The 24,369-nt window shown below is 43.7% G+C and overlaps 1 protein-coding gene across 2 annotated transcripts in view; it reads left to right on the plus strand.

Annotated features, from left to right (window-relative positions):
- The window catches only part of MKLN1 (muskelin 1), a 568,922-nt gene that overhangs the window by 223,854 nt on the left and 320,699 nt on the right, over window positions 1-24,369 (plus strand). For both annotated transcript variants that reach the window (XM_069229308.1, XM_069229309.1), the window contains exon 6: window positions 20,835-21,027. In XM_069229308.1, the coding sequence (XP_069085409.1) occupies window positions 20,835-21,027 (193 nt within the window). The remainder of the gene's footprint in view (window positions 1-20,834; window positions 21,028-24,369) is intronic.

The following is a 24,369-nucleotide window of genomic DNA, read 5'->3' on the forward strand; positions in this document are numbered from 1 at the left end:
ATCTCGGCCACGGTAAAAGGCAATCTTTACAATTTTTCAATGTTAAGCATAACATAAGTCGCCTCCTTCTTAGCCATCAGTTGTTGTTGTGTCAAATTAAAGGAAAAAATTTCTCCCTGGCCCTGATGTGCTGCCACGGAACGCGACCCGCCTTCAGTGTCTGAAGTGTCCAACCCAACTGCATAATGGACCTTGTTTGACTTTGTCTATGATATAAAGAAAACATATCAGATCGTATAATGTCTATGGCTGAAGAAACAATGTTGTCAATGGTATATATTCGGTCGGATAGGGTGTGAATTTCATAATCCACAACAGCTAATGCCTTTTTCAAATTTTCCTGATCTGTCTGCCTTAACCGGGCCGCAGCCTCTTGTTGGGAAAGTTTCCATATTTCATTGTACACTTCGTACAAGAAACGCTTCCTACGTGGTGTCTTCGGTCCTGAAAAAAAATCTTGCAAGTCAGTGTTATTAGACAGGAGAGTGAGATGTGTCTTGACTGCATCTAGTGTGGATGATTTTAACCATTGTTGACACAATTTTCCCGCACTATATGTAGTAATAATTTCAGCATGTTCAGTTGATATGTAGCGAGGATCTGCCCGACTCGTCCTGAAACCCCCCGAAGAGGTGACAAAACGTTGATGACACCCATTGGTGTCTATAGGCCACAATAACCACCCGCCCGGACGTGACAATGAAGTGTTAAATGTACCATTCTGGACCCAGTCTGTAAGTTCACTAAAAGTGGCATTGATATATTTCTGCCAATCCTTCATTTTTGTAGGGACAGGTATACTAGGCATATTCAATTCTCTAATTGTTGCTAAGCCCAAACAGCTAGTCTGTTGTACTGTTTCATTAAAAAAAATAATTTGGATGGGAATCAGACATGCTCTAAACAGTGTTTCTCTACCCTGTGTCTGCCAATGTTTTGTTCCCCAAACACTTTTCAAATCAACATTATTTGACCAATATTCATAACCTTCAATTGACAGTCGGGAAACAAAAGAATCTGAGTATATGAATTTCGTATTAGTCAACAACATTTGCTTATCCTTAGACGGAGTTAACTTAAAATAATATGACTTAGCATTCATTTGATGATGCCCAGAAAAATAAGGAAACTTGTCAGAATATGTTTTAGAACTCCCTTGCGGGGGAGTTGGGCAATGCTTCCATTGCGTATAGTCAAATATCGTTTTCGGACTACTTGCTTTATGTATAAAGTGGTGCCCATAATAATTATAGCAAAACATGTCACCATAATTGCCTTTAAACTGGTAAACATCTTCATTCTCATAGACAGTATAATATTGTAATTCAGTCATCATGGAATCAACTGTCTTCACATCCCAATCATCAGATACAATGCCTGGTATTACGATATCATTCATTGATAACTTTAGAACATACGGTATTTAAATTATCTCAGTGGGACCGTATATATCAAACATTACTTTATCCCACACAATCCCATCCGGAATTGGTACCGCAGAAATGTTCACAAAGGACAAGTCTCTTCGAACCTAATGTGATGAAAAAATGTGGCTTCAACACCTCCTCCACCTGTTCAACCGCTGATCTCTCGGGAAGAAAATGACCATGTATCAACAGAAAAAAGGTAACGGCAAACCCAATCCAGAGAAAAAATGCTAACATAGTCAATAAGAGCCACAGATAGTTCCAAGGAAAAACAAAATACGTATCTTTAAGCCAATAAATCAGTATACGTGTACCTGGGTCAGTGGTTGAAGAGGCAAACGAGTCTGATAGTCCATCGTTGTCGTTTGCAAAATACCCAGAGGCAGTTCTTGTGAAAGGTGCCGCCGTATTCAATGGAGGAGTTGGTTTTTCTCGCCGTGGTATACTGTAGATAGCACCACCCGCAACATCAGTAGTCATGGTGACTCGATCAAATGTTTCCAAATTATTTGTCGTCAGTGGAACTAATGCAAGATCATCTTCCACCCTCCCCAAGCTCGTAGAGGCAACAGTGTTGGTATAAATAACTTGGAGCGGAACATCTTCCCCAGTAGTGAGAGGGATTCAGGAACTACTGGATGTTCCTCTTGGTCTGCTGTGCAGAATCGGCCACATGTTGTAACTTGACATTGTCAATGGAAACAAAGCGATTTTCTTTGGCACCTGGCAATGGTGGTAAAATAACAGTTCTTGTTCCGTGTATCCCCAACACAGGGACTGGTGCTCGATAAGAAGGGCCAAATTATTTTTTCACTGCGACCTTTTCACGCACAAGATCCCCAACTTTGGGAATCCAACCAGTAGGCGTTACTGGCACATCCTTAATTCCTGTGGAGGCAGCACTTTTAGAAGAGTTATCTTCATGGAACTGTTGTAATTCCTGCAAAACAGTGACACGATTATTTATGTCAAAAGGCGTTTCCGCCGCCTCCACACCAGGACCATCTAGATCCGGAACAAACATTTGTGTTCGGAACAGGCACTCATATGAAGTACGACCCCCCAGGGACCTTCTAGGCAGGTTATTCAGTGCTCTCTGTACTCCATACAGGTGGGTTAGCCAACTACGACCCGTACCTAAGTCTCTTGCCATTAAGGATTGCTTTAAATCACGATTTAATCGCTCCACGACAGAATTTCCCTCGGGATGAAATGGAGACAAGAACTGGAGCTGGACCCCAAACGAAACCGTGGTGTCCCTGAATGCCCTTGAGGCAAAAGTAGGGCCCTGGTCCGAACGGAACACCGCAACTGCATATGTACTGACAAAGACACGCACATCTTTAATAACAGTTCAAGCGTCAGCCGAGCGCTTTGTCCATACCCACACAAATCTGGAGCAAGAATCTACAGCCACAAGTATATATTTGTATGCACTATCCTCTGTCAGTGGACCCAATGATCCAAGTACACACATTGTAATGGTCTGTTTGATATTAAGAGGGGCGTCTGCGGCGGGCGCTTAGCCGTTGAAACCTTAATTTGTTGACAGATGTCGCAACAAAGGACATACTGCTTAGTTTCCTTATAAAGACCAGGCCACCAGTAACGGGCCTGTAATAGCGAAATTGTGGCGGCCACGCCAGCATGTGCGGATGCCACCCCCTCATGCGCTGCATTAATCAATTGAGGTCTTACAACTTTATTGGGGATCTCGTGTACGCCTACGCCTGGAATTGTAACCTCAGCATTCAGCATACTTCCCATAAAGTATTGATATTTATTAGGAAATCCTTTAGGATAAGGCGTGCCATCAGCCGTAGCTTTTATGGCAGCCAGAATCTCTGTGTCTGGTTTGTAACTCGAACGAATCACTGCGGCCACAGTGGCAACTGCCACTGCCGACTTTGCGGCTTCATCAGCCAAAGTATTCCCAGCAACGTGTATTCCAACGCGCTGGTGTCCAAGAGTATGTACAACATGGACTTTTGGTAGCGTCTCCTTCAGGTCCGCTACCTTCCCACACAGTAGTCTGTGTTTTATGGTGTTGCCCTTTGAATCTCTGAACCCATTCAAGCGCCAGTAATGTAGGTATTCATTAAAAGACTGGACACAATAATACGAATCACAAACAATCAGCGTGAACTGTGCTGGATCCGTATGTTCTAATGCCATCAATGGAGCTTTCAGCTCAGCCAATTGTGCTGTACAGTCCCCTAAGGTTTGTGTATAAGTATGTTGGGGGCAGAATTTCTCCCCCACCATATGGACGCTCACTACTGCACATGCAGCAGAATATTGGTGTTTTGTCCCCACCGCCGGTTGCGCAGAGCCATCAGTATACATGACTACTTGATATTGATCAATAGGCAACGTGTCAGTGGGAACTGGATATTCAATTTCATATTGCAGAAATTCCTGAGTCTGTAACTTTGGGTCAAAAATTTAATCTACATCAGTGGCTGTTAAGGACGTAGCCCATTGCATCCATCCCGGGTGCAGTGCTTTCGCATTAGAAACACTCGCTTTTGTAACAGCCTCTACGGCCCGAATAGGGGAACAACTATAATGCGTTTGCCCTGGGCAAGAGGTTGTTCTTTAATAACCGCCATCTGTACAGCAGTGAGAATTTTCTCTGTTGGTGCGAATCGTTGTTCAGCAGCCGAATACAAGTTGGACTTGTATCCAATCGGGCCAGTCTCACCTTCATTAAATGTGACGTACGTAAACCCAATGGCCCCAGCTATTACCCTGATGACCAAATGTGTCTTATTGTCCAGTGTATGTAAATGTTTTGCAGCTAGGAGATCTGCTTGCAACTCCCGAAGAGTATGTGTATGCTCAATTGTCCAGAATTTGCTTGAAAAATCAGGACATATTAATTTGTATAATGGTTTTATGCGTGTAGCATAATCAGGAATGTATGTTCTGTCAAAATTTAGAAAGCCCAACAATGATTGGAGTTTCTTAATCGTATCAGGTGGTTGCAATTGTGCACGTTTTTCTAAAAATTGTGGTGCTAGGCTCTTACCTTCGTTTGACAGCTCATATCCCAGGAATATGACGCTGAGGAAGGCAATTTTTGATTTCTTGAAGTTAAATTTGTAGCTAATTTTGGCAAACCCAACAACAATGCGGGCTACCCGTCTTAAATGTTGTGTAACTCGTCATCCGTGAGATATATATCATCCACATATGACAATGCTTCAGGGTCCAACCCGTGTATAATTTCAGTCACACGAGCCGCAAACAGTCCTGGGCTATTCTTATACCCCTGAGGCAAACAATAGAATTTTTTCTGGAAGCCTAACGCACTAAAGCTTGTACGGTCCCTACTTTCGGGTGCTATATTCTGGCAGAAAAAGACATTCAAGATGTCTAAAGTCGTTTTGTACTTTTTCCGCACAATGTTGTTCATTAGTGCGGCACTATGTGAATTTTATATAGCATATGTACGTGTATGTCCGTTCAAGTGTCTGTAGTCTAAGACTATTCTATATGAATGGTCCGGTTTAGCTACAGGGAACAAGGGATTATTCATCGGCGAGACACAGGGTTCAATTACTCCCTGGTATTCTAATTGCGTAAGTATTTCTCTCACCGGTGCCCTTGCTTCATGTTTTATTGGATATTGCGGTTGTGGCTGAGGTTCACCTTTAATTGGAATTACATGATATGGAGAATCCCTATCCCACCCTACGTGATTTCTATATAAGGCAGGTGCCTGTGCTAGAGCCCATTTGATGCTATAGGACTCTGCGAGTTCCCCTGGAACAAGTGGTGAGAACGAAGGTTTAATAACCTCCTCCCCAACTGGGCAGGTGCAAACAAAGTCAGGTGGCCAATCCTGTTCAGCCAGCAAAATGTCATATTTCTTGACCACACGATCCCAAAAGATTGCGTTTATAGTGCGTTCAATGTCTCCTTCCAATTGTAAAGTCACTGTATATACCCTATCGGGTTCAGAGACACACATATCTGCTGTTTCAACTTGTATGAAGTCATCAGTTGCTTTCACCTCCAGATGCTCTAGAAGATTCCGGCAAACTATTGTGACCTCTGCCGCGCTGTCTAGCAGTGCTAGTGCCCATGTCTTGTTCTTCAAGAGAACTCTCTTCCTGTGTGGCATGTCTAACTGAGACTGCCGCCACTTTTTTCTTTTTAAACTGTTGTTTTTGTTTCATCGGTTTCTCTTCCTTCTTGACAGAAACCTCTGAAAAGTGTTGTGATTCCTGTCTTGGTTTCATGTACTCTGTTCTCCGCTCTGACCGCCCACCTCTCTCATTTCTCATTTCCGATGAGTCCTGAAAGGAACAAGATTGGCGTGTATCAGTGTATTGATATCTATCAGTTGTTTTCAAGTTATCCCTATTTCTGAGATTATACCTAGTCTGCGGGGTCTCCAGTCGCAGAGATTCTCCCCTTTCTTTTTTAGGTGTCTGTTGTTTTTTCTCCCAGCGCTTTTTATTACCCTCAGGTTGCTGTTTAGTATTATCTTTACTAATTTTCCCTTGAAACTGTGGTTTCTGTGGTCTAGCCCCTAGGCTTGCTCTACCGATACTGGAATATGTTTCCGCTATTATTTTAGCCAGTTCCCGTTCCTGATCTAGTTGCGGGACATCACAAAGACGCATACGCACCGCTAGTGCAACTGCCTCCCCTTTTAGATTACTTAGTATTATTGAGGAAACCGTGGCAAAATTGCCCATCAGTTGCATTCCCAAATCTAAGGCTAGGGCAGCCCCGTATTCATCCTGAATCTGTTTAAGCACTTCCGGTAGGTTTGCCAATGTCGGTGTACCGTGTGCTGTTGTGTAGAGCGCGGCAAACACAGTGCCTCATGTATTACAATGTTCCACTGTGGGAACCATGCCAAATGGTAAACACATAGTTAATATTCTGTTTGTCCTGAGGTCCCATATGGGGAAATACCACCTCCAGCGTATTAATTTTTTGCGCCAGCCAAAATGGAGTCTCCTCCCGTTTTGCTGGAACTTTACCCATGATAGAGTGTACAGTCGCCAGGTTTATACCTGGAGCTACTACATGTGGTTGTGCTGGAGCAGCACGCGCTGGGTTTGTATTTAGTGTCTGCATCACAAATTGTACTAAGCGTCTATATCTAGCCATTAAGTCTGTATATAAACGACGAACTTCAGCCACCAGCATATTTGCAACCGCAGGATGTGGTGTATATGTGGCCAATAAAGGCCAGGTCCGACCATCATTACTCAGTGGACCTAACCTTACTGGCAATATTGTATGGGGTAGGGCACCATCAAGCCAATTATTATGTTCCTGATAAGATAAAGGTATCACTAAATATGCGTACGCCCTGTACTGGCCAGGCGCGTTCGCAATCGTATATGTGTGAAATGTATTTGTGTTCCCATCAACTGCTGGAAATGTGACCCAAGAGTAAAAAAGTTCTGTTCTATAGGCTGCATGGGCGGCCACCACAAACGTGACTGGACCCCCCTGGTTCGTAAGACCATGTGCAAGCAAATGCGCTGTGAGCGGTTGTCTCATATTAAGAGCTATTTGTATTACCTGGGGATTCGCCGTTAGAAAAACAGCGATGGTTCAGAGAAGGCACACCAAAAACGGGGGCTTTCCTTTTTAAAGTTCAAGCTTGAACAACCATCCGCTAGATCTAGGATTACCTATATCGCAGTGGTGGAAGTCCTCAGTGCCACGGACGTCTCCGTTAATGGAACTGAGGGATCATTATAATATATGAGACCGAGAGAGACTGGTGGATCCGAAAATTAGAGCCAGACCAATCGTTGGCGGCGCCATGTCGCGTAGGCTCTCATTATTCTAATGAGACTACTGGATTTTTGGGTGGCAGGATCGTTCACAGTGTGGGGGACTAAGTCTAACCCACGGTGAAGGACCCTTGTCACCCCCAAATCCGGGTTGAGCTCAGCAGTGCCTCATCTCTCCCAAAGGGAAGAGACAATTGGGCAGCAGAGCGCATGACATCTTATGGCTTCCCAGGGAAGTCGTGATCACTCAGATCCCAACCAGTTCTCTCATACACAGTGTGGTCTCATATATAAATGACAAAGGCAGTTAGAGTTTTAAAGATTGGTTTAATAAAACAACTGCATTTTAGTTAACAAGGCGTGAGCCGCAATAGCCAGAACCATACAACACAGTAGGATTGAAATAGTAACGAGGAGAGTGAAACATAAGAATAACGCTATCATAGTGCTACTAGATTACGTTCTCTCTTCTAAGTTCTATTTTGAGCACAGCATGTTAAGCTCTAAGCCTGCCTTTCAGGTTCCCCCGGGAGGACATCAACCCTCATACCTGAGCAAAGGCCTGTGATCTGGATCAGCATCTGCAACAGGGTAGTCAGCGTCTAGTTGTGGTTCCCTGGTCGGAATCTCCCTCTTAAGTGTACCAGGACTAGGAAGTGTTTTTATAATTAACACGCCGGTGTTCTAAGAAATGTCCCTACGTAAGAGTGTGTACTTTGTACGAACCCTAAAGACTGAACTCCTACCACGTCTATCGGCAATGTACCAGACTGTATCCTTGACTAAAGCACAGAGCGAGCAAGAATGTATTGTTTGAGAACTCCGGTGCTGAAGTAAGCTAAACAGTGTGATAGAAGAAAATAAAACAAGACCGTGAAACTGGTTATTGAAAAATAACAGTGCGAGGCTGAATAAAATGCATCTAGAACAAAGTGCACAGAGGCCTAATGCTTTAAGCAAACGCGTAAAGGCTATATAAAAAATGGCTACTCTACAATGGCTAGTTCCCTAATTTTCTGATTTCTTATTTTTTCATGTTCTTATAGCTTTCAGTTTCCTTTTACTTTGTTTTAGATTGCCCCTCCTAAATCCCAAAAGCTTGCGGAGTCCAAATGCTATTAAAGCCTGTTTATACTTAAGTATAAATACTTAATTGATGGAAGATGATTCTGTCCGAAGACCAAAACTTCCTTTTTGCACCTGTGTGTTTGTGGAATGTTTCTTCAGTGATGGAGTCCTCATCTTGCTTCCAGGTGGACTTTGAAGATGAATCCCCACCATTATCTTGATGTCAGCCTGGGTAAAGGTTTCATAAGAGTCATAGGAGCATTGATGGCTATGTGTGCAAACTGTCTTGAGCTTTGTGAGACTGGATTTGATGTGGATTAGGATGTCATCCTGTGACCCTGACTGGAGGTCCAATTAGAGCAGGCAAACTCTTGTGGGTTCCTTCTCCCACCTCCACAGAGCCATAACTAGAGGCGGAAAAAGCACCATATGTGACCCGAACAGGAAACAGACTGAACACCGACGGCTGAACAACAACGTGTGTTGTCCGCGAAAGCGGAACAATGTTTTAATAAACAACAACACTGTTTTTCACTGACTTAACCATGCATGTCCTGAACAACGAACATGCGTGTTTAAGGCAGAGGAAAACAGACTCCGGATCGGGAGAGGACGCAGTCAGGTAAGTGGGGCTGGGGCAGGGTTGGAGGGGGTAGTTGTAGGGGTTGGGGTAGCTTTAGTTTTTAGGGTCTGGGGTGGAAGGTCGGGGTAATTTTACGTTTTTAGGGGATGGGGGATAGGGTAGGTTTGTTTTTAGGGGCAGGGTGTGGGGTCGGGGTAGGATTGTTTTTAGGGGTGGGGTGTTGGGGTAGGATTGTTTTAGGGGTGGGGAGTTGAGGGGGAAGGACGAATGCTGGAACCACACATGCCGTACCAGGCATGCCTTTACTAGGAAAAATTGTTGTTAGGGCATTGGTGGTAAAGGCATTGGTGGTAACAATGCGGTCTTTGTTCCGACCACATTATTTAGGCATGCGTGGTTCCAGCATTCGTTGTTCCGTCATGTATTCCCCAGAACAGCTTTTTGTGTACATATATTTCTTAGAATGTATTCTTTCTTCCAGAATAACTCAATATGTGCAAAATAAAATGTGTGTATCTTTGGCTAATGCAGTAAGCAATTGACTGTGGGTGAAATTCCCCAGGTATGTTATTGAAGGTAGCAGTGACACCTGGGGTAGTGCCATGTTTGCTCCCTTTCAGGTGTAAGTATTCAAACAAGCATTGGCATAGCCAATAGGTCTCGCTTTTTGTACCTTACAAGAATGTAGCCATGCAGCACATTATCCTGGGTGCTGTGTTGCCAGGGACTACTCTTATATATCTAACAACCATTGCCAAAGCCAAAAGTCCTAGCTTGGTTTAGGTGCAGTGTCAGTTGTTGTATTGTATCTGGATGCAATAATGGAAGAGGCATCAAAATACCAATTGAGCGGCACACTTTGGTAAGCACAGATTTTTAACTTATGTTTTTAAGCCACACCCTTAATTACATAGGCCACACCCTTCTGAGAGACCTCCACTGCTCCTTAGTTTACTCATCCCACCTAAAGCCCTGCTGCTAATACTCCAACAGCTCACCTCTTTGAAGCACTAGGGAGGTAAACAGTCTATTAGATGGGAGGGAAGGGAGAAGATTAAATGGCAGCGTGCAGAATGTTTAAAATACAAGATATCTTCGAGCAATCAAGTGGTTGAATGACATTTCTTTGTCCCTATTTACAAGCAAGTGAATCCTTTGCCCGCTTGAGCAAACACTCCGTTGTATAGGTTACAGAGTCGGTGTAGATGGCACTGCTGATGCTATCTATCATTTGCCAGGATGACTCTGTAACTAGAAAGGCTGTTTTCCTAAACAGTAATGGCAAATGGTTGCCTTACTTAGAGACCAAATGACTAAGCGAGTTGAATGCTGCTTCTGAAACATGCTGGTCACAAGTTTGAATGCAGCAGGCAGTCCTCTGTCCTTCTAAGGTCAGTACATTAGGTACCATATAATTAGTAACCCTTTCCGAATGATCCCTTTTCGAAAAGCAGAAGATATAACCTTAAATGTTCCAGGTAGGCTAGGCACAGTAAATATTCCCTTTTAAAGACGTTTATACAATAATTAAGCATAGAGGATTTACACTTTGTGAAATGTGGATACGTATTTCATGTTCTTGCATACTGCCCTTTTCACATTTCGCCTTTGAAACGTTGGTGGGGTGCGTTTAATTTAAGTTAGAGGAGTGCACCAATCTCGTTTGCCCTTTGTTTCTTAGAAGTCTGTGTGCTTCACTAGGGTTTAAAAGTGTCTAAACGTTCTCAGCAGTGGCTCTGCTGAAAGCACAAGTATCTGTCAGCCAGCCCAGACTTTTGGCAGTAAACCTACTTGCACTGTGATTGCCGACAGCTACCAGCAACCTGCTACTAAATTCAGTGTAATCTAAGGGCATATTAAAACAATCAATCAATAATTTGTTAGCGCGCTACTCACCTGGTAGGGTCTCAAAGCGCTGGGGGAGGGGAGAGAGCTACTGCTCAAAGAGCCATGTTTTGAGGCACTTTTTGAAGGCTAGGAGGTCCTGGGTCTTGCGTAGGTTGGTGGGGAGGGAGTTTCAGGTTTTGGCGGTGAGGTGGTAGGAGGATCTGCCGCCTGAGGTGGTGCGTTGGATGCGGGGGACTGTTGCGAGATCAGCGGGGTGGAGCGGAGCTGGCAGGTCGGGATGTGGAAGTTAAGTCGTTTGTTGAGGTAGGCCGGTCCGGTGTTGTGGAGGGCTTTGTGAGCGTGGATTAGGATTTTGAAGACGATCCTTTTGTTGATGGGCAGCCAGTGTAGGGATCTGAGGTGGGCGGAGATGTGCTCGTGGCGAGGGAGGTTGAGGATGAGATGTGCGGCGACGCTCTGGATGCGCTGGAGTTTTCTCTGGTGCTTGGCTGTGGTCCCTGCATAGAGGGCGTTAGTAGTCCAGTCTGCTGCTGACGAGGGCGTGGATGACCGTTGTTCTGGTTTCTATTGGAATCCACTTGAAGGTCTTGCGTAGCATGCAGAGGGTGTTGAAGCAAGAGAATGTTATGGGGTTGACTTGCTGAGTCATGGAAAGAGACAAGTCTAGTATGAAGCCGAGATTGCGTGCATGGGTGGTGGGTGTTGGGGATGGTCCTAGGGTGGCAGGTCACCATGAATCATTTCATGCTGTCTTGTTGGGTCCGAAGGTGATGATCTCGGTTTTTCCTGAGTTCAGTTTGAGGTGGCTTGTTGTTATCCTATTAGCGATAGCGAGGAGTCCGGCGTGGAGGTTGTTCTTGGCGGCAGAGGGGGCCCTCATGAGAGAGAGGATGAACTGGGTGTCGTCGGCGTAGGAAATGATGTTGAGGCCGTGGGGGCAGACGATGCTGGCGAGCGGAGCCATGTAGATATTGAAGAGGGTGGGGCTGAGTGAGGATCATCGGGGGATTCCACATATGGTCTTGGTGGCTTTAGACTGGAATGGAGGAACGCAAACTCTTTGGGTTCTTTCAGAGAGGAAGGAGGTGAGCCAGTCCAGGGCTTTGTGGCGAATTCTGGCATCGAAGAGGCATGTGCGAAGGGTTTGGTGGCATACTGTGTTGAAGGCTGCGGAGAGGTCGAGAGGGATGAGGGCAACGGTTTCACCCTTGTCAAGTCTGGTCCTGATGTCGTCGGTGCAGGCGATAAGGGTGGTCTCTGTGCTGTGGTTTGTGCGGAATCCAGACTGGGAGACGTCGAGTATGTTGTTGTCCTCCAGGAAGCGGGACAGTTGTTTGTTGACTATCTTCTCTATGACCTTCGCGGGGAAGGGGAGTAGAGAGAAAACAAGCGGGCACTGTGAATAATAAACAAGACCACGGAGGGCGGAAGGGGCAGGATAAACGGGGAGAGAGAAGACTAACTCTAGGATTGCAAAAAATAAAATCCATAGCCCACACATTTTTGGTATCCAACAGTAGCGTTTATACTGCTTTCATCCTTCTTAACAATTTTTTTAATAAACAAACAAGCATGGACAGGGACTTGAACGACATAGAAGGGGAACAGAGAACAACGCAAGAGGATAGCAAGCAACAATATGGGACCTGGAAAGAGGCGGCAAGATCACGGAGGGTGGCAGGGGTGGTGCAAACAAGGGCGGAGAGAGGGAAGACTGCTATGCACTGGTAGGAGTCCTAAAACAAGCAGGCACCCTGCAGTGATGAAGCAGGGTGCTGAGCCAAGTGGGCTCTAAAAGCGAATCATGAATTAAAATCTATGGCAAATAGCGTCAGCTCAGCGTTTTGTGGACACGGGCCAAGTCAGCCAAAACTAACCATTGTGGAAATGAAGCCGAACACACGCAGGAAACTAACCAAACACCCCGAGGCAAAAGAAAAAAGTAGTGCGCCAACACTAACCTACATGGCGGATCGTGCAATAATCCATGTAACCGGGTCAGTCTCCAGTGTGGGATGAAAGTAAAGCATTTACCAAAGAAACCAAAGGAATTTTGAAAGGCAGGCCAATGAACAAATGAAAGTGATAGGTGTGGTGAAAGCCCACAGAAGTAGATTACAGCATGTTGAGATACAACACATGTGCGCTGCCTAGGCTCGACCTCAAAACCTGAAGCAGGGGTGATAGAGCTTGGAAAACTTGAAGGACAGGCTTTTGAATGTGTCTGAACTCTTCTTTAAAAGGCTCAAAATGACGTTAAAGACCAGAGACTCAAGGGTAGCGTGTTCATTGGGCAACATAAATTGCACAATTTAAACAGAATGATATAAAGGGAGTGTGCTGAAGATTGTCCCAAAATTAGAGGCCTTGTCACCACCTCTGATGCAAGTCATGTGACTCCGAGCTTCAAGGTTAGGATTCTTCATAAAAATAAAGTCTACATTTTAAGACAAGCAGACAAAATCCAGTCTTTTTGAAGTTTGTTCCTTTTCACTCTCTGACCACTGTGCCTTTTGACTGCAATAAAAGTGACTATCTTCTGTGGTTCTGCCGGTGGAAAAATGAGCCTGGAAGTAATAGGGATAGTGATGTTCCACAGTAGAACCACAACCCCCAATTGGCCAGTCATTTCAAAAACTCTTTCAGTAAACACTTTACTTGTAGAAAGTTTGAGCTGGTTCAAGAGCACCGTCGGCCACTAAAAGCTGCACAACATTATATAATTATATATATATATATATATATATATATGTTCGATGGCATGTGTAGCTGCAGATACACTTGCTATGCATATGGATTCCGATATCTAGTGTTGGGCTTGGAGTGTTACAAGTTGTTTTTCTTCGAAGAAGTCTTTCAGAGTCACGGGATCGAGTGACTCCACCTCTTCGGTTCCGTTGCGCATGGGCATCAACTCCATTGTTAGATTGTTTTCTTTCAGCCGTTGGGTTCGAACGTGTTTCCTCTCACGCCGAGATTTCGATTCGGAAAACGTTAAACTTTCTTTTTTGACGGTATTGTATCGATCGCGTTATTTATCTTCCATCGAAAACAGCAGTACTGTCAGGAAACAACTTTGTTCGTCCTTCGGGGCGCGCGCACCCAACTCTGGCCTATTCGGGCTGACCGTGTGGAGAGCCTCATGGATTGGACTCCATTCCGATTCTGCCCTCGGTGCCACGCAAAATACCCATACACAGACGAACATCTGGTTTGCAACCTCTGCCTTTCCCCAGACCATCGGGAAGAAAACTGCGAGACCTGTTGATCGTTCCGATCGAAAAAGACTCTGAGGGACCCAAGAGCAAGAAGACTGTAAATGGCGTTGAAGACTGGAGAACATTTTGTTGTAACAGAGGAAGAACAAATGCAGACAGCAGTCTCGATCCGAGATACAGAGTTGGAGCAGGAATCCGAAGAAGACAGACCCATCACAACAGCCGCCCAGCATGTGAGTACGTCGATCCCTGCACCCCCACATAAGAAAAAACAGAAGGCCTTGGGTACGCCACTGCCGGAAGGCTATGGCTGGGCCCGAAAAAAGACTGTCAGTGACCAACACTCCAGTTCGGCACCGAAAAAGGCCACCCCTCCGAAGACTTTGGAGTCGACGAAAAAGCTCAATTTCAGACTCCAGTAGACAACAATTTTCAGAGTCGAAAATAAGAAAAACTGTTTCAGACCCTAGACCTTCCTTAGCATTTTCGATCTCGAAAAAACATCACATTTCGGAGCCGAAAAAGACAGGATATACAGAGCAGACTTTCAAAAAGACTAAGAGAAAGTCATAAAACCTCTGAGGAGGAGGAGCCAGAGATTTAACCAATACTTCAAATTATGGATGAAAAAAAGTCCAGGATACACATCCATAAAGAGACGGGGAGAATCATCACAGCACCTCCTTTAAAAACAGAGAAAGCTGGCATTTCAGGAGGAATTGGACACTGTGCAGCCCCCAGCTAAAGTGCCAAAGCAGAAAGTGAAGTCTCCACCTCCTCAGTCTTCCCCTACTCCTCATTCTCCACACCTACCTACCTCTCCTCAGATAAGTCCTACACCAATGCATTCTCCAACGCATTTTTGACTCACAACAAGACACTGTTGATCCATTGGGATCTTTACGACCCTGATCTCATCCCAAGCAATGACCCAGACAGCTACCCCTCTAAACCATCCCCACCTGAAGATACAACAGTATATTATCAGGTGATAGCTAGGGCTGCAGCCTATCACTGGGTTACAATACATACAGAACCACTAGAGGAAGATTTTTTTATTCAGTACATTATCATCACCTCATTCTCGGTACAATGCCTCCCAATGCTAGCAGGCATGGTAAAGCATGCAGACCATATTTTTAATGAGCCTGGAAAACCAAGAATTATAACACCTAGAATAGAGAAAAAGTACAAACCTGCACCTTCTGACCCTGATTACAACACCCATCAGGTGCCACCTGATTCAGTAGTGGTTAGTTCTGCCAGGAAAAGAGCAACTAGTCAGTCCTCAGGAGATGTACCCCCTCCTGATAAAGAAAGCAGAAAATGTGATGCTGCGGGAAAGAGGATTGCGTCCCAAGCAGCAAACCAATGGAGAATAGCAAATTTCCAGGCACTATTAGCTCGTTACGATAGAGCCTTAGGGACAAGATGCAGGATATAATACAGCATCTCCCCAAAGAGCACCAAAAAGGGCTCAACAGGTGGTAGAGGAAGGGCAAGCTATCACAAATAACCAAATAAGATCTGCCCTTGATCGAGCAGATACCGCTGCAAGGAGTGTAAACACAGCAATTACTATTCGTAGACATGCATGGCTGAGATCCTCTGGTTTCAAACCAGAAATACAACAGGCTGTGTTAAACATGCCCTTTGATTAAAAAAGATCTTTTTGGGCCAGAAGTAAGCACAGCAATAGAAAAACTACGTAAAGACTAAGACACAGCCAAGGCAATGGTTGCACTTTGTTCTACACCATATAGAGGGTCATTTCGAAAAACTCAGTTTCGAGGAGGTTTCAGACCACAACTGTCAGAGGTATCAACCTCCCAAACAAAACCAACTTACCAAACTCCGTACCAACGGGGTGGTTTTAGAGGCACATATAGAGGACAATACTCTAGATATAGAGGTCAATTCCAAACCTCTAAACAATCAGCACCAAAGCCAAAACAGTGACTTCCCTCACTCCCTTCCACTCCACAACTCTCCTGTGGGGGGACGACTTCAACAGTTCCTCACACATTGGCAAAATATCACCACAGACAACTGGGTGTTATCAATTATCTGCAATGGTTATTGCTTAGAATTGGTAAACACTCCTCCAAATATTCCACCAAGGTTTCACAAGTTAACCCCATAACATACAGTCCTGTTACAAAAAGAGGTCCAATCTCTTCTACAAGCAATAGAGTTAGTTCCACAGACTCAGCTAGGAACAGGAGTTTATTCACTATACTTTCTAATTCCCAAAAAAGATGGCACCCTCAGGCCAATATTAGACCTCAGGACCCTAAATTTTTACATCCTATCAGAACATTTTCACATAGTAACTCTGCAAGATGTTAACCCACTGCTACAAAAACAAAATTTTATGACAGCCTTGGACCTCAAAGATGTGTATTTCCATATATCCATCCATCCTGCTCACAGAAAATACCTCAGGTTTGTCGTTCAAGGAAAACACTACCAGTTCAAAGTGTTACCCTTTGGAATAACAACAGCTCTGAGTATTCACAAAGGGCTTAGCAGTAGTAGCAGCCTACCTAAGAAGACAACATATACATGTCTTTCCATATCTAGACGATTGGCTAATAAAATCAAGCAGTCGTACACAATGCCAAAATCATACACGTTATGTAATAGAAACCCTACACACACTAGGTTTCTCGATAAACTACCAAAAGTCACACCTTCAACCAGCACAAGTACAACCGTATTTGGGTGCAATCTTAAATACTCAACGAGCTGTAGCGTATCCAAATACACAAAGGATACAAGCTTTCCAAAATCTAATTCCACAAATACAACCAAATCAACAATATACTGTAAGATTTGTCATGAAAATCCTAGGAATGATGACGTCTTGCATTGCACTTGTTCCACACGCAAGATTAAACATGCTGCCCTTACAACAGTGCCTTGCACAACAATGGTCACAGGCACACGGTCAACTCCAAGATCTAGTGTTGATAGACCGCCAAACATATATGTCCCTTCAGTGGCGGAATTGCACCAATTTAATCAAAGGGCGGTCATTTCAAGACCCTGTGCCTCAGACCATAATTACAACAGATGCATCAGTGATTTGTTGGGGAGCTCACCTAAACAATCACAACGTTCAAGGACAATGGGATGTCAAACAGAAACAGCTACACATAAATCACTTGTAGTTATTAGCTGTCTTTCTAGCACTCAAAGCTTCAACCTCTTCTCACACAGAAGAATGTTCTTATCAAAACAGACAACATGACACCCATGTATTATCTCAACAAACAGGGAAGGACACATTCATCCCAACTGTCCCTTCTAGCCCAAAAAATTTGGAAATGGGCAGTCCACAACCAAATTCATCTATTAGCGCAGTACATCCCAGGGAAAGACAATCAATTGGCAGATATGCTCAGCAGAAATCACCAACAAACTAATGAATGGGAGATTCATCCTCAAGTACTTCAAAAATACTTTCAAAAGTGGGGAACACCAAACATAGACCTATTCGCAACAAGCGAAAACACAAAATGCCAAAACTTCTCATCCAGACACCCACATCCCCCATCCAAGGGTAATTCTCTATAGATCAATTGGTCAGGAATATTTGCTTATGCTTGTCCCCCTCTCCCACTCCTTCCATTTCTAGTCAACAAGTTGCGTCAAACTTCACTCAACATGATACTCATAGCACCAACATGGGCACGTCAGCCATGGTACACATTACTAGATCTATCACTAGTACCACCCTCCAAACTCCCATGCAGGCCGGATCTGTTAACACAAAACAGAGGTCAAATCAGACATCCAAACCCCAGTGCTCTCAATATAGCAATTTGGCTCCTGAAGTCATAGAATTTGGATATTTACAACTCCCTTAAGATTGTATGGAAGTTATTAAACAAGAAAGAAAACCCACTACTAGACAGTGCTATGCAAACAAATGGAAAATATTTGTCTATTACTGTCACCAGGATACCGTTGCAGGTGATAGTTCCCTTCATAAATGCGCATAATGTAACATAGTGCGCTTTACAAATAAACATAACATAATGTAACATAACGTGTAACATAACATGTCAGCATGTAACGTAACATATAACATAACATGGGCTGCTTATCACCTCACCTAATAAATGCATAATTAATTGCATGTTAAACGACATAATTGATGACATCACTGATGACCTTACTGATAACACCATACTAATATACAGCACAGAGGTACCCTGTTAAGCCCACCCCATCACCTCTTTAAACGCAAATCTCTTAAACTGTTGAACAGATTCACACCGAATAAGGAAACCATGCTTTCTGAGTAAAGGTCTATTATTCTGCCAAATTAGGTATAATTCTGTTCAGCTGTTTTTCCTGTTTCGCAAAAGAAAGTTCTTTGTGCATGGAAACTGTGTTAAGCCCTGGGGGCACGGTTGGCTGGAGTGGTAAAAGTTAAATTTTGCAGTTACCTAACCACTAAAGTTTAGGGTGCAAGCATTGCTCCATGTTAAACAAGGTAAAGGCTGAGCACAACTGATGTAGGTTGCCCAGTTATTTTCAAAGGTAGGTTGTGGCTTAAAGCAAAAGCCTGCTAAAAATTGTGAGAAAGGCCAAGGTTTTTGTTATTCATTAACAGTGACTATCAGGATACAGTTAATACAGTGCAATAGACAGATTCTTTGTAGTGAGGATGTTTATAAGGTGTGGATGTTTATTCCCATAACTTCGCTAATGATTTTGTGACTTTGCAGATTGTTGAACAATGTAGAATGTAGTGGTGTCCTACTTAAAGGTGGTTTATCTCAGACTGATGTTGTAAACATGGCTTTAAGATTGTATACCATTGTGCCCATTTCATGAATGTGTATAGTGTATAAGCAAACTAGGGCCTGTGGTCCATAGAGTCTGGCAACAGGTGTCTTTTCAGTGCCAATGCATACCTGTCAATTTCTTTACCCAAAACTGCAACTCATGTGACGTATTTAATAGGTTAATCTCATTAAATTGAATAGAAAATTGGCCACAGCTGTAGCATGTTGAATTACTATCCACAAACCCTACAGAACGATGTAACGATAACAGAATTATGTCATCATTAATGGCATCCATGGTGTCATTTGAGATGTCATCCGTTATTTCATTTAACATCATGAGTGATGAGAAGTAATGAGCAGTGCCTGGCCGGGGTGCAGGTTATAGCTAACACAGTAGACTATAATCGGTGAATTTTAGTGTTTCTTGGGGTTTTAAGCATTAGTTTTTATGTTATTTCAACACCTAACTATAAGTTAAAGTTAGGTGTTGAAATAACATGAAAACTAATGTTTAACGTCTAGTCTATAACTTCACCTTAACCTGTGTTCTTTCCAGTGAATTTGTAGAGTTTTTATAGTGTGATGTACGACCTTATTACCATACCTAACTATAACATTACTTTAACATTTTGTTTTTTTTCCCAATTAATTTCTATGTTTTATTTAATGTATAGTAAGCTCTTATTACCATACCTAATTATAACATCACTTTAACATTTGTTTTTTCAGGGTATTTCTGTTTTTATTTATTATCATATTTAGCCAACTCCCCCTGCTGGGCATGGCTTTTGGCCCTGTGTAGCGAAGGGTTCAAAGCAGGGCTTAGCTACTAGTGGACATCTAACCCCCTGCTGCAGGCAGCCACAGCCCTGCAGAGTACTCAACCCCTGCGGGCCTCATCCCCTCACAAACCCCTAACCCACATTTCAGTTATTGTTGTTTTTTTTTTTTGGTACCATAAAAATAAAAATAAACTGAGGACATATGGACATTAGTTTCGGAATCCTGAAATGGCTGCAACAGCAATTATTTTCCAGGTTGCGACTGGCCAATCAAAACATGCGGTACTGGTGGTTCAGAACCAGCCCCTAAGAACCCAAAGGGCTGAAGTGGGAAAAGACTCCTTCTGCTAATCAAAGATCCCTATATATTTAAGTTTCGGTACTGCAGGACTCCCAAAGGATCACCTGCCCAGGTATACCTAACTTTTTAACTCTGTTAAGCCCACCCCATCACCTCTTTAAACACAAATCTCTTAAACTGTTGAACAGATTCACACTGAATAAGGAAACCATGCTTTCTGTGTAAAGTTCTATTTTTCTGCCAAATTAGGTATAATTCTGTTCAACTGTTTTTTCTATATCACAGAAGAACGTTCTTTGGGAATTAACATGGTAAATCAATGTTTTGGGTCCCCTTTTTCTTGCCCACCACCCAAAACGTTCCAGAAAGAAGCTGAGGTGGATGGACTTTTTGCGGATATTTACCAGACGATGCCAAAGTTATTTGCAAAATAAAATTGCCCTTCCAGTGGAAACTCTGACCTAACTATAACAACACAGTGGCAATCAAATTGGGCATTCTACTTGAAACCAGGTGAAAATATTGTGTTTCTAGTATAATGCACATCCCTGCAAGCACTTTGCATTATGTCACACCAGAGGCGTCTTCGAATAGCAGTTTTATATTTTAATCAATTGATTACTTTGGTCACTCAGATTCAAATTAACTTAATAATCTTGTTTTTTTGTACAATGGATTCAAGTAACACCGGTTCAATGTATAAAGGAGGGCACAAATGATGCATGTTTAGAGTAAATGTAGACAGTATATTAATTAGCTTGTAAAAGCTGTTATTAATAGAAATACAGTTCCATTCAATATACAATCTGTCTCATCTTACGTTATGAGTCATTGTTTTGTTTATTGTGTTCATTCTGATGTTTATTACTATAGGAGTCGAGCACATAGTGCTAGCCTTACATTTATTTCACTTTTCTGTCTAATCAGTTATAGCGTTTGTATAGAGATTCGTAGCACAATGATCTGTTCAGTGCACATGGTTTCCGTCATTGTCCACAAAGCAAACCTATCTCATACCTTTTCTTGTGTTCCAGTAGTACCGTGAACAGGAAGCTATTCGCCTGTGTCTAAAGCATTTTCGTCAGCACAACTACACCGAGGCATTTGAATCCCTTCAGAAGAAAACAAAGATTGCATTGGAGCACCCGATGCTCACAGATCTGCATGACAAGCTAGTTCTGAAAGGTGACTTTGATGCCTGTGAAGAGCTGATTGAAAAGGCAGTGACTGGTAAGTGTTTTCTTGTCCATGGCAACTGAAGAACTCATTAAAAAAAAAAAACTATTGTAGAACTTAAAGTGCTGTTGCCTCTACCATTCACTCTGTTTTATACAACCACAATTAGCAAAACACGAGTTGCATGCAAGTGCATATTTGATAAGCTTCTCTGTTGATTTGGTAATATATGCTTTGCAGTCACATAATCCATAAAGTGGAATGCCTGTTAATAATCGATCGGAAGCAATTGCATATTTCAGCCTTTGTTTTTTCTATAAAACGTTTTGAGTGTTATGAAAATCAAGACCCAGCATCCTTAATCTGCCCAAGCCCTTCGTTGCGAATGTGATTAGATACAATGTCATTTGAACCTCATCCCTTTTACTGTCACTCTAATCCTTCCATGAACGTAAATAAACAGATTTAAGTGAGTGGTGAGTCACTGTTATGATGTAGCAACAGAAGGAAACAAAATGTCTTTCACACTGTTGCTTCATCATTAGGATATTCTGGGTTTTCTGTGAAAAACTTGTCTAATCACTGCTATACACCTGTAATTCTATTAATGATTTCCTTTTTTGTGTCATATTCTTACAAAGTCCAATTTGGAGCATATGCTGCCATTGTGCACTATTCAGTATCTCAAGAAGACTCTTTACCTTTTGGACCTGTGTGATGTTCTCCAAATCACTACCATCCTGTTGGGTAAAACTTGTGCAAAATTGATCGGCCTTGGTTATTTTTGTATACTTCCTAATCTTCAGTCTGTGTATACCATTATGGCATCAGACTTCCAGTGTTCTTGCTCTGGTACTCAGAACATTGTGCCAGAAGGCAGTGTTGAACTTCCACTTTTAAGGTTCTTGACAGCTGGTGTTAAGCATCTGTTTCATAAGCAGCAGAGCCATTGATCTAATTTGCTGCTTGTGTTAAATACATAAACACAAAGTGCATTGTAAATAAGAAGTGAGTTGACTGCTGGAACTAAGAAATATTAGATATCGATTGACTCCCATGAGATAATGATCTGACTCATGAAAGGAAACTTTCAAAATATGATCAAATTAGTGACCCTGTTGTCTCAGCGGCGCTGTAACGATTGTCAGAGGCACCAGAAAGGGGTTCTCTTTGTCGCCCCTTCTGTTTGCAATTGCCATGGAACCCCCGGCAACTAGACTAGGTGTGGGAAAACGCCACTGTTGGCATGGTTACCCCCAGTTTTTGCCTAGTGTTGATGCCTACTTTGATTGAAAGTGTGCTGGGACCCTGCTAACCAGGCTCCAGCACCAGTGTTCTTTCCCTAAAATTGTACCTTTGTTGCCACAATTGGCACAGCCCTGGCACACAGTTAAGTCCCTTGTAAAAGGTACCCCTGGTAGCAAGGGCCCTGTGGCCAGGGGAGGTCTCTAAAAGGCTGCAGCATGTATTATGCCACCCTGGGGACCCCTCACCCAGCACATGCACACTGCCTTGCAGCTTGTGTGTTCTGGTGGGGAGAAAAAGACTAAGTCGACATGGCATCCCTCTCAGGGTGCCATGCCCACCGACCACTGCCTGTGGCATAGGTAAGTCACCACTCTAGCAGGCCTTACAGCCCCAAGGCAGGGTGCACTATACCACAGGTGAGGGCATAGCTGCATGAGCACTATGTCCCTACAGTGTCTAAGTCCATTCTTAGACTTTGTAAGTGCAGTGTGGCCATATTAAGTATATGGTCTGGGAGTTTGTCAAAAACTAACTCCACAGTTCCATAATGGCTACACTGAATACTGGGAAGTTTGGTATCAAACTTCTCAGCACAATAAACCCACACTGATCCCAGTGTGGGATTTAATGAAAAATGCACACAGAGGGCATCTTAGATATGCCCCTGTATTTTAGCCCAACTGATAGTGTAAGACTGACCAGTCTGTGCCAACCTGCCACTTCCAGACGAGTTTATGACCACCTTGGGGGAGTGCCTTTGCACACTCTGTGGTCAGAACCGAAGTCTTTCCTGGGTGGAGGTGTTTCAAGTCATGACAGCCTCCCCCTGCAGGAACTGTAACACCTGGTGGTGAGCCTCAAAGGCTCAGGCCTGGTGTTACAGTGCCCCAGGGCACTCCAGCCAGTGGAGATGCCCGCCCCCCCCGGACGAGCCCCCACTAGTCCAGAGGGATCATGAGGAGTCACCCCCTCAGCCAGGACCACCCGTGAGGTGTCCAGAGCTGAAGTGACCCCCTCCTTGAGAAATCCTCCATCTTTCTTTGGAGGATTAGGGCTAATGGGGATAGGGATGTGCCCCCCTCCCCAGAGGGAGTGGGCACAGGGAGGGTGTAACCACCCACAGGGAGAGTATCCTTTGGATACTGCCCCCTGACCCTAACACACCCCTAAATGTAGTATTTAGGGGGTGACCCTGAACCCAGATAATCAGATTCCTGATGATCTCAAGAAAGAAGGACTGCTGAGCTGAAAACCCTGCAGAGAAAAGAAGGACCCCGCAGAGAAGAGAACTGACTTGGCCCAGCCCTACCGGCCTGTCTCCTGCTTCGAAAAGCTGCAAAAAGAAGAAGCAACATGTTTTGCAGGACCAGCGACCCCTGAAAGGCCTCCAGAGGACAGCCTGCCTCACTGAGGACCAAGAAACTCCAGTAGACAGCGGACCTGCCCAACAAGAAGACAAAGACCCCATCTTTAAAAAGACTCCCACCTCACTCCAGAAGCATGAGTCCAAACTACTGTGCACCCGACACCCCTGGCCTGTGTTTAGAGGAACCAACCAGCCAGAGATGACTCCCAGGCGATTCAGACCAAGTGTCCACTCTGGGTTGACCTCTTCACCCCTCCATGACAACGCCAGCAGAGGTATTCCCAAGGACCCCTCTGACTTCGGCTGCCTGGGACGAAGATATCCGACACCTGGAGAAGCACTGCACTCGCAGCCCCCAGTCTCGAGAGAAACTGACCACTGGTGCAACAGTGACCAGCAGACGGCCCTATGTATTACTAGGCAAAGTACCTTTCATTTAATGTGCTTACCTGCTAAATGAATCTTGTGGCTCTAGAAATAAATTAAGAAAGAATATTTTTCTATATCAAAACCTATTGGTCTGGAGTGAAGTCATTGAGTGTGTTTTTTCACTTATTGCTTATTTGTGTACAACAAATGCTTAACACTACCCTCTGATAAGCCTAACTGCTCGACCGCACTGCCACATATAGAGCATTAGTATTATCTGTTATTGCCTCTGTCAAGCCTCTTGGGGAACCCCTGGACTCTGTGCACACTGTATCTCATTTTGATATAGTATATACAGCGCCAGCTTCTTACACTAGACCTCCACCAAGCCAAGAGAGGGCTAAACTCCATGA

This window comes from Pleurodeles waltl, chromosome 4_1 (assembly GCF_031143425.1).
Source record: "Pleurodeles waltl isolate 20211129_DDA chromosome 4_1, aPleWal1.hap1.20221129, whole genome shotgun sequence".
Lineage (NCBI taxonomy): Eukaryota > Metazoa > Chordata > Amphibia > Caudata > Salamandridae > Pleurodeles > Pleurodeles waltl.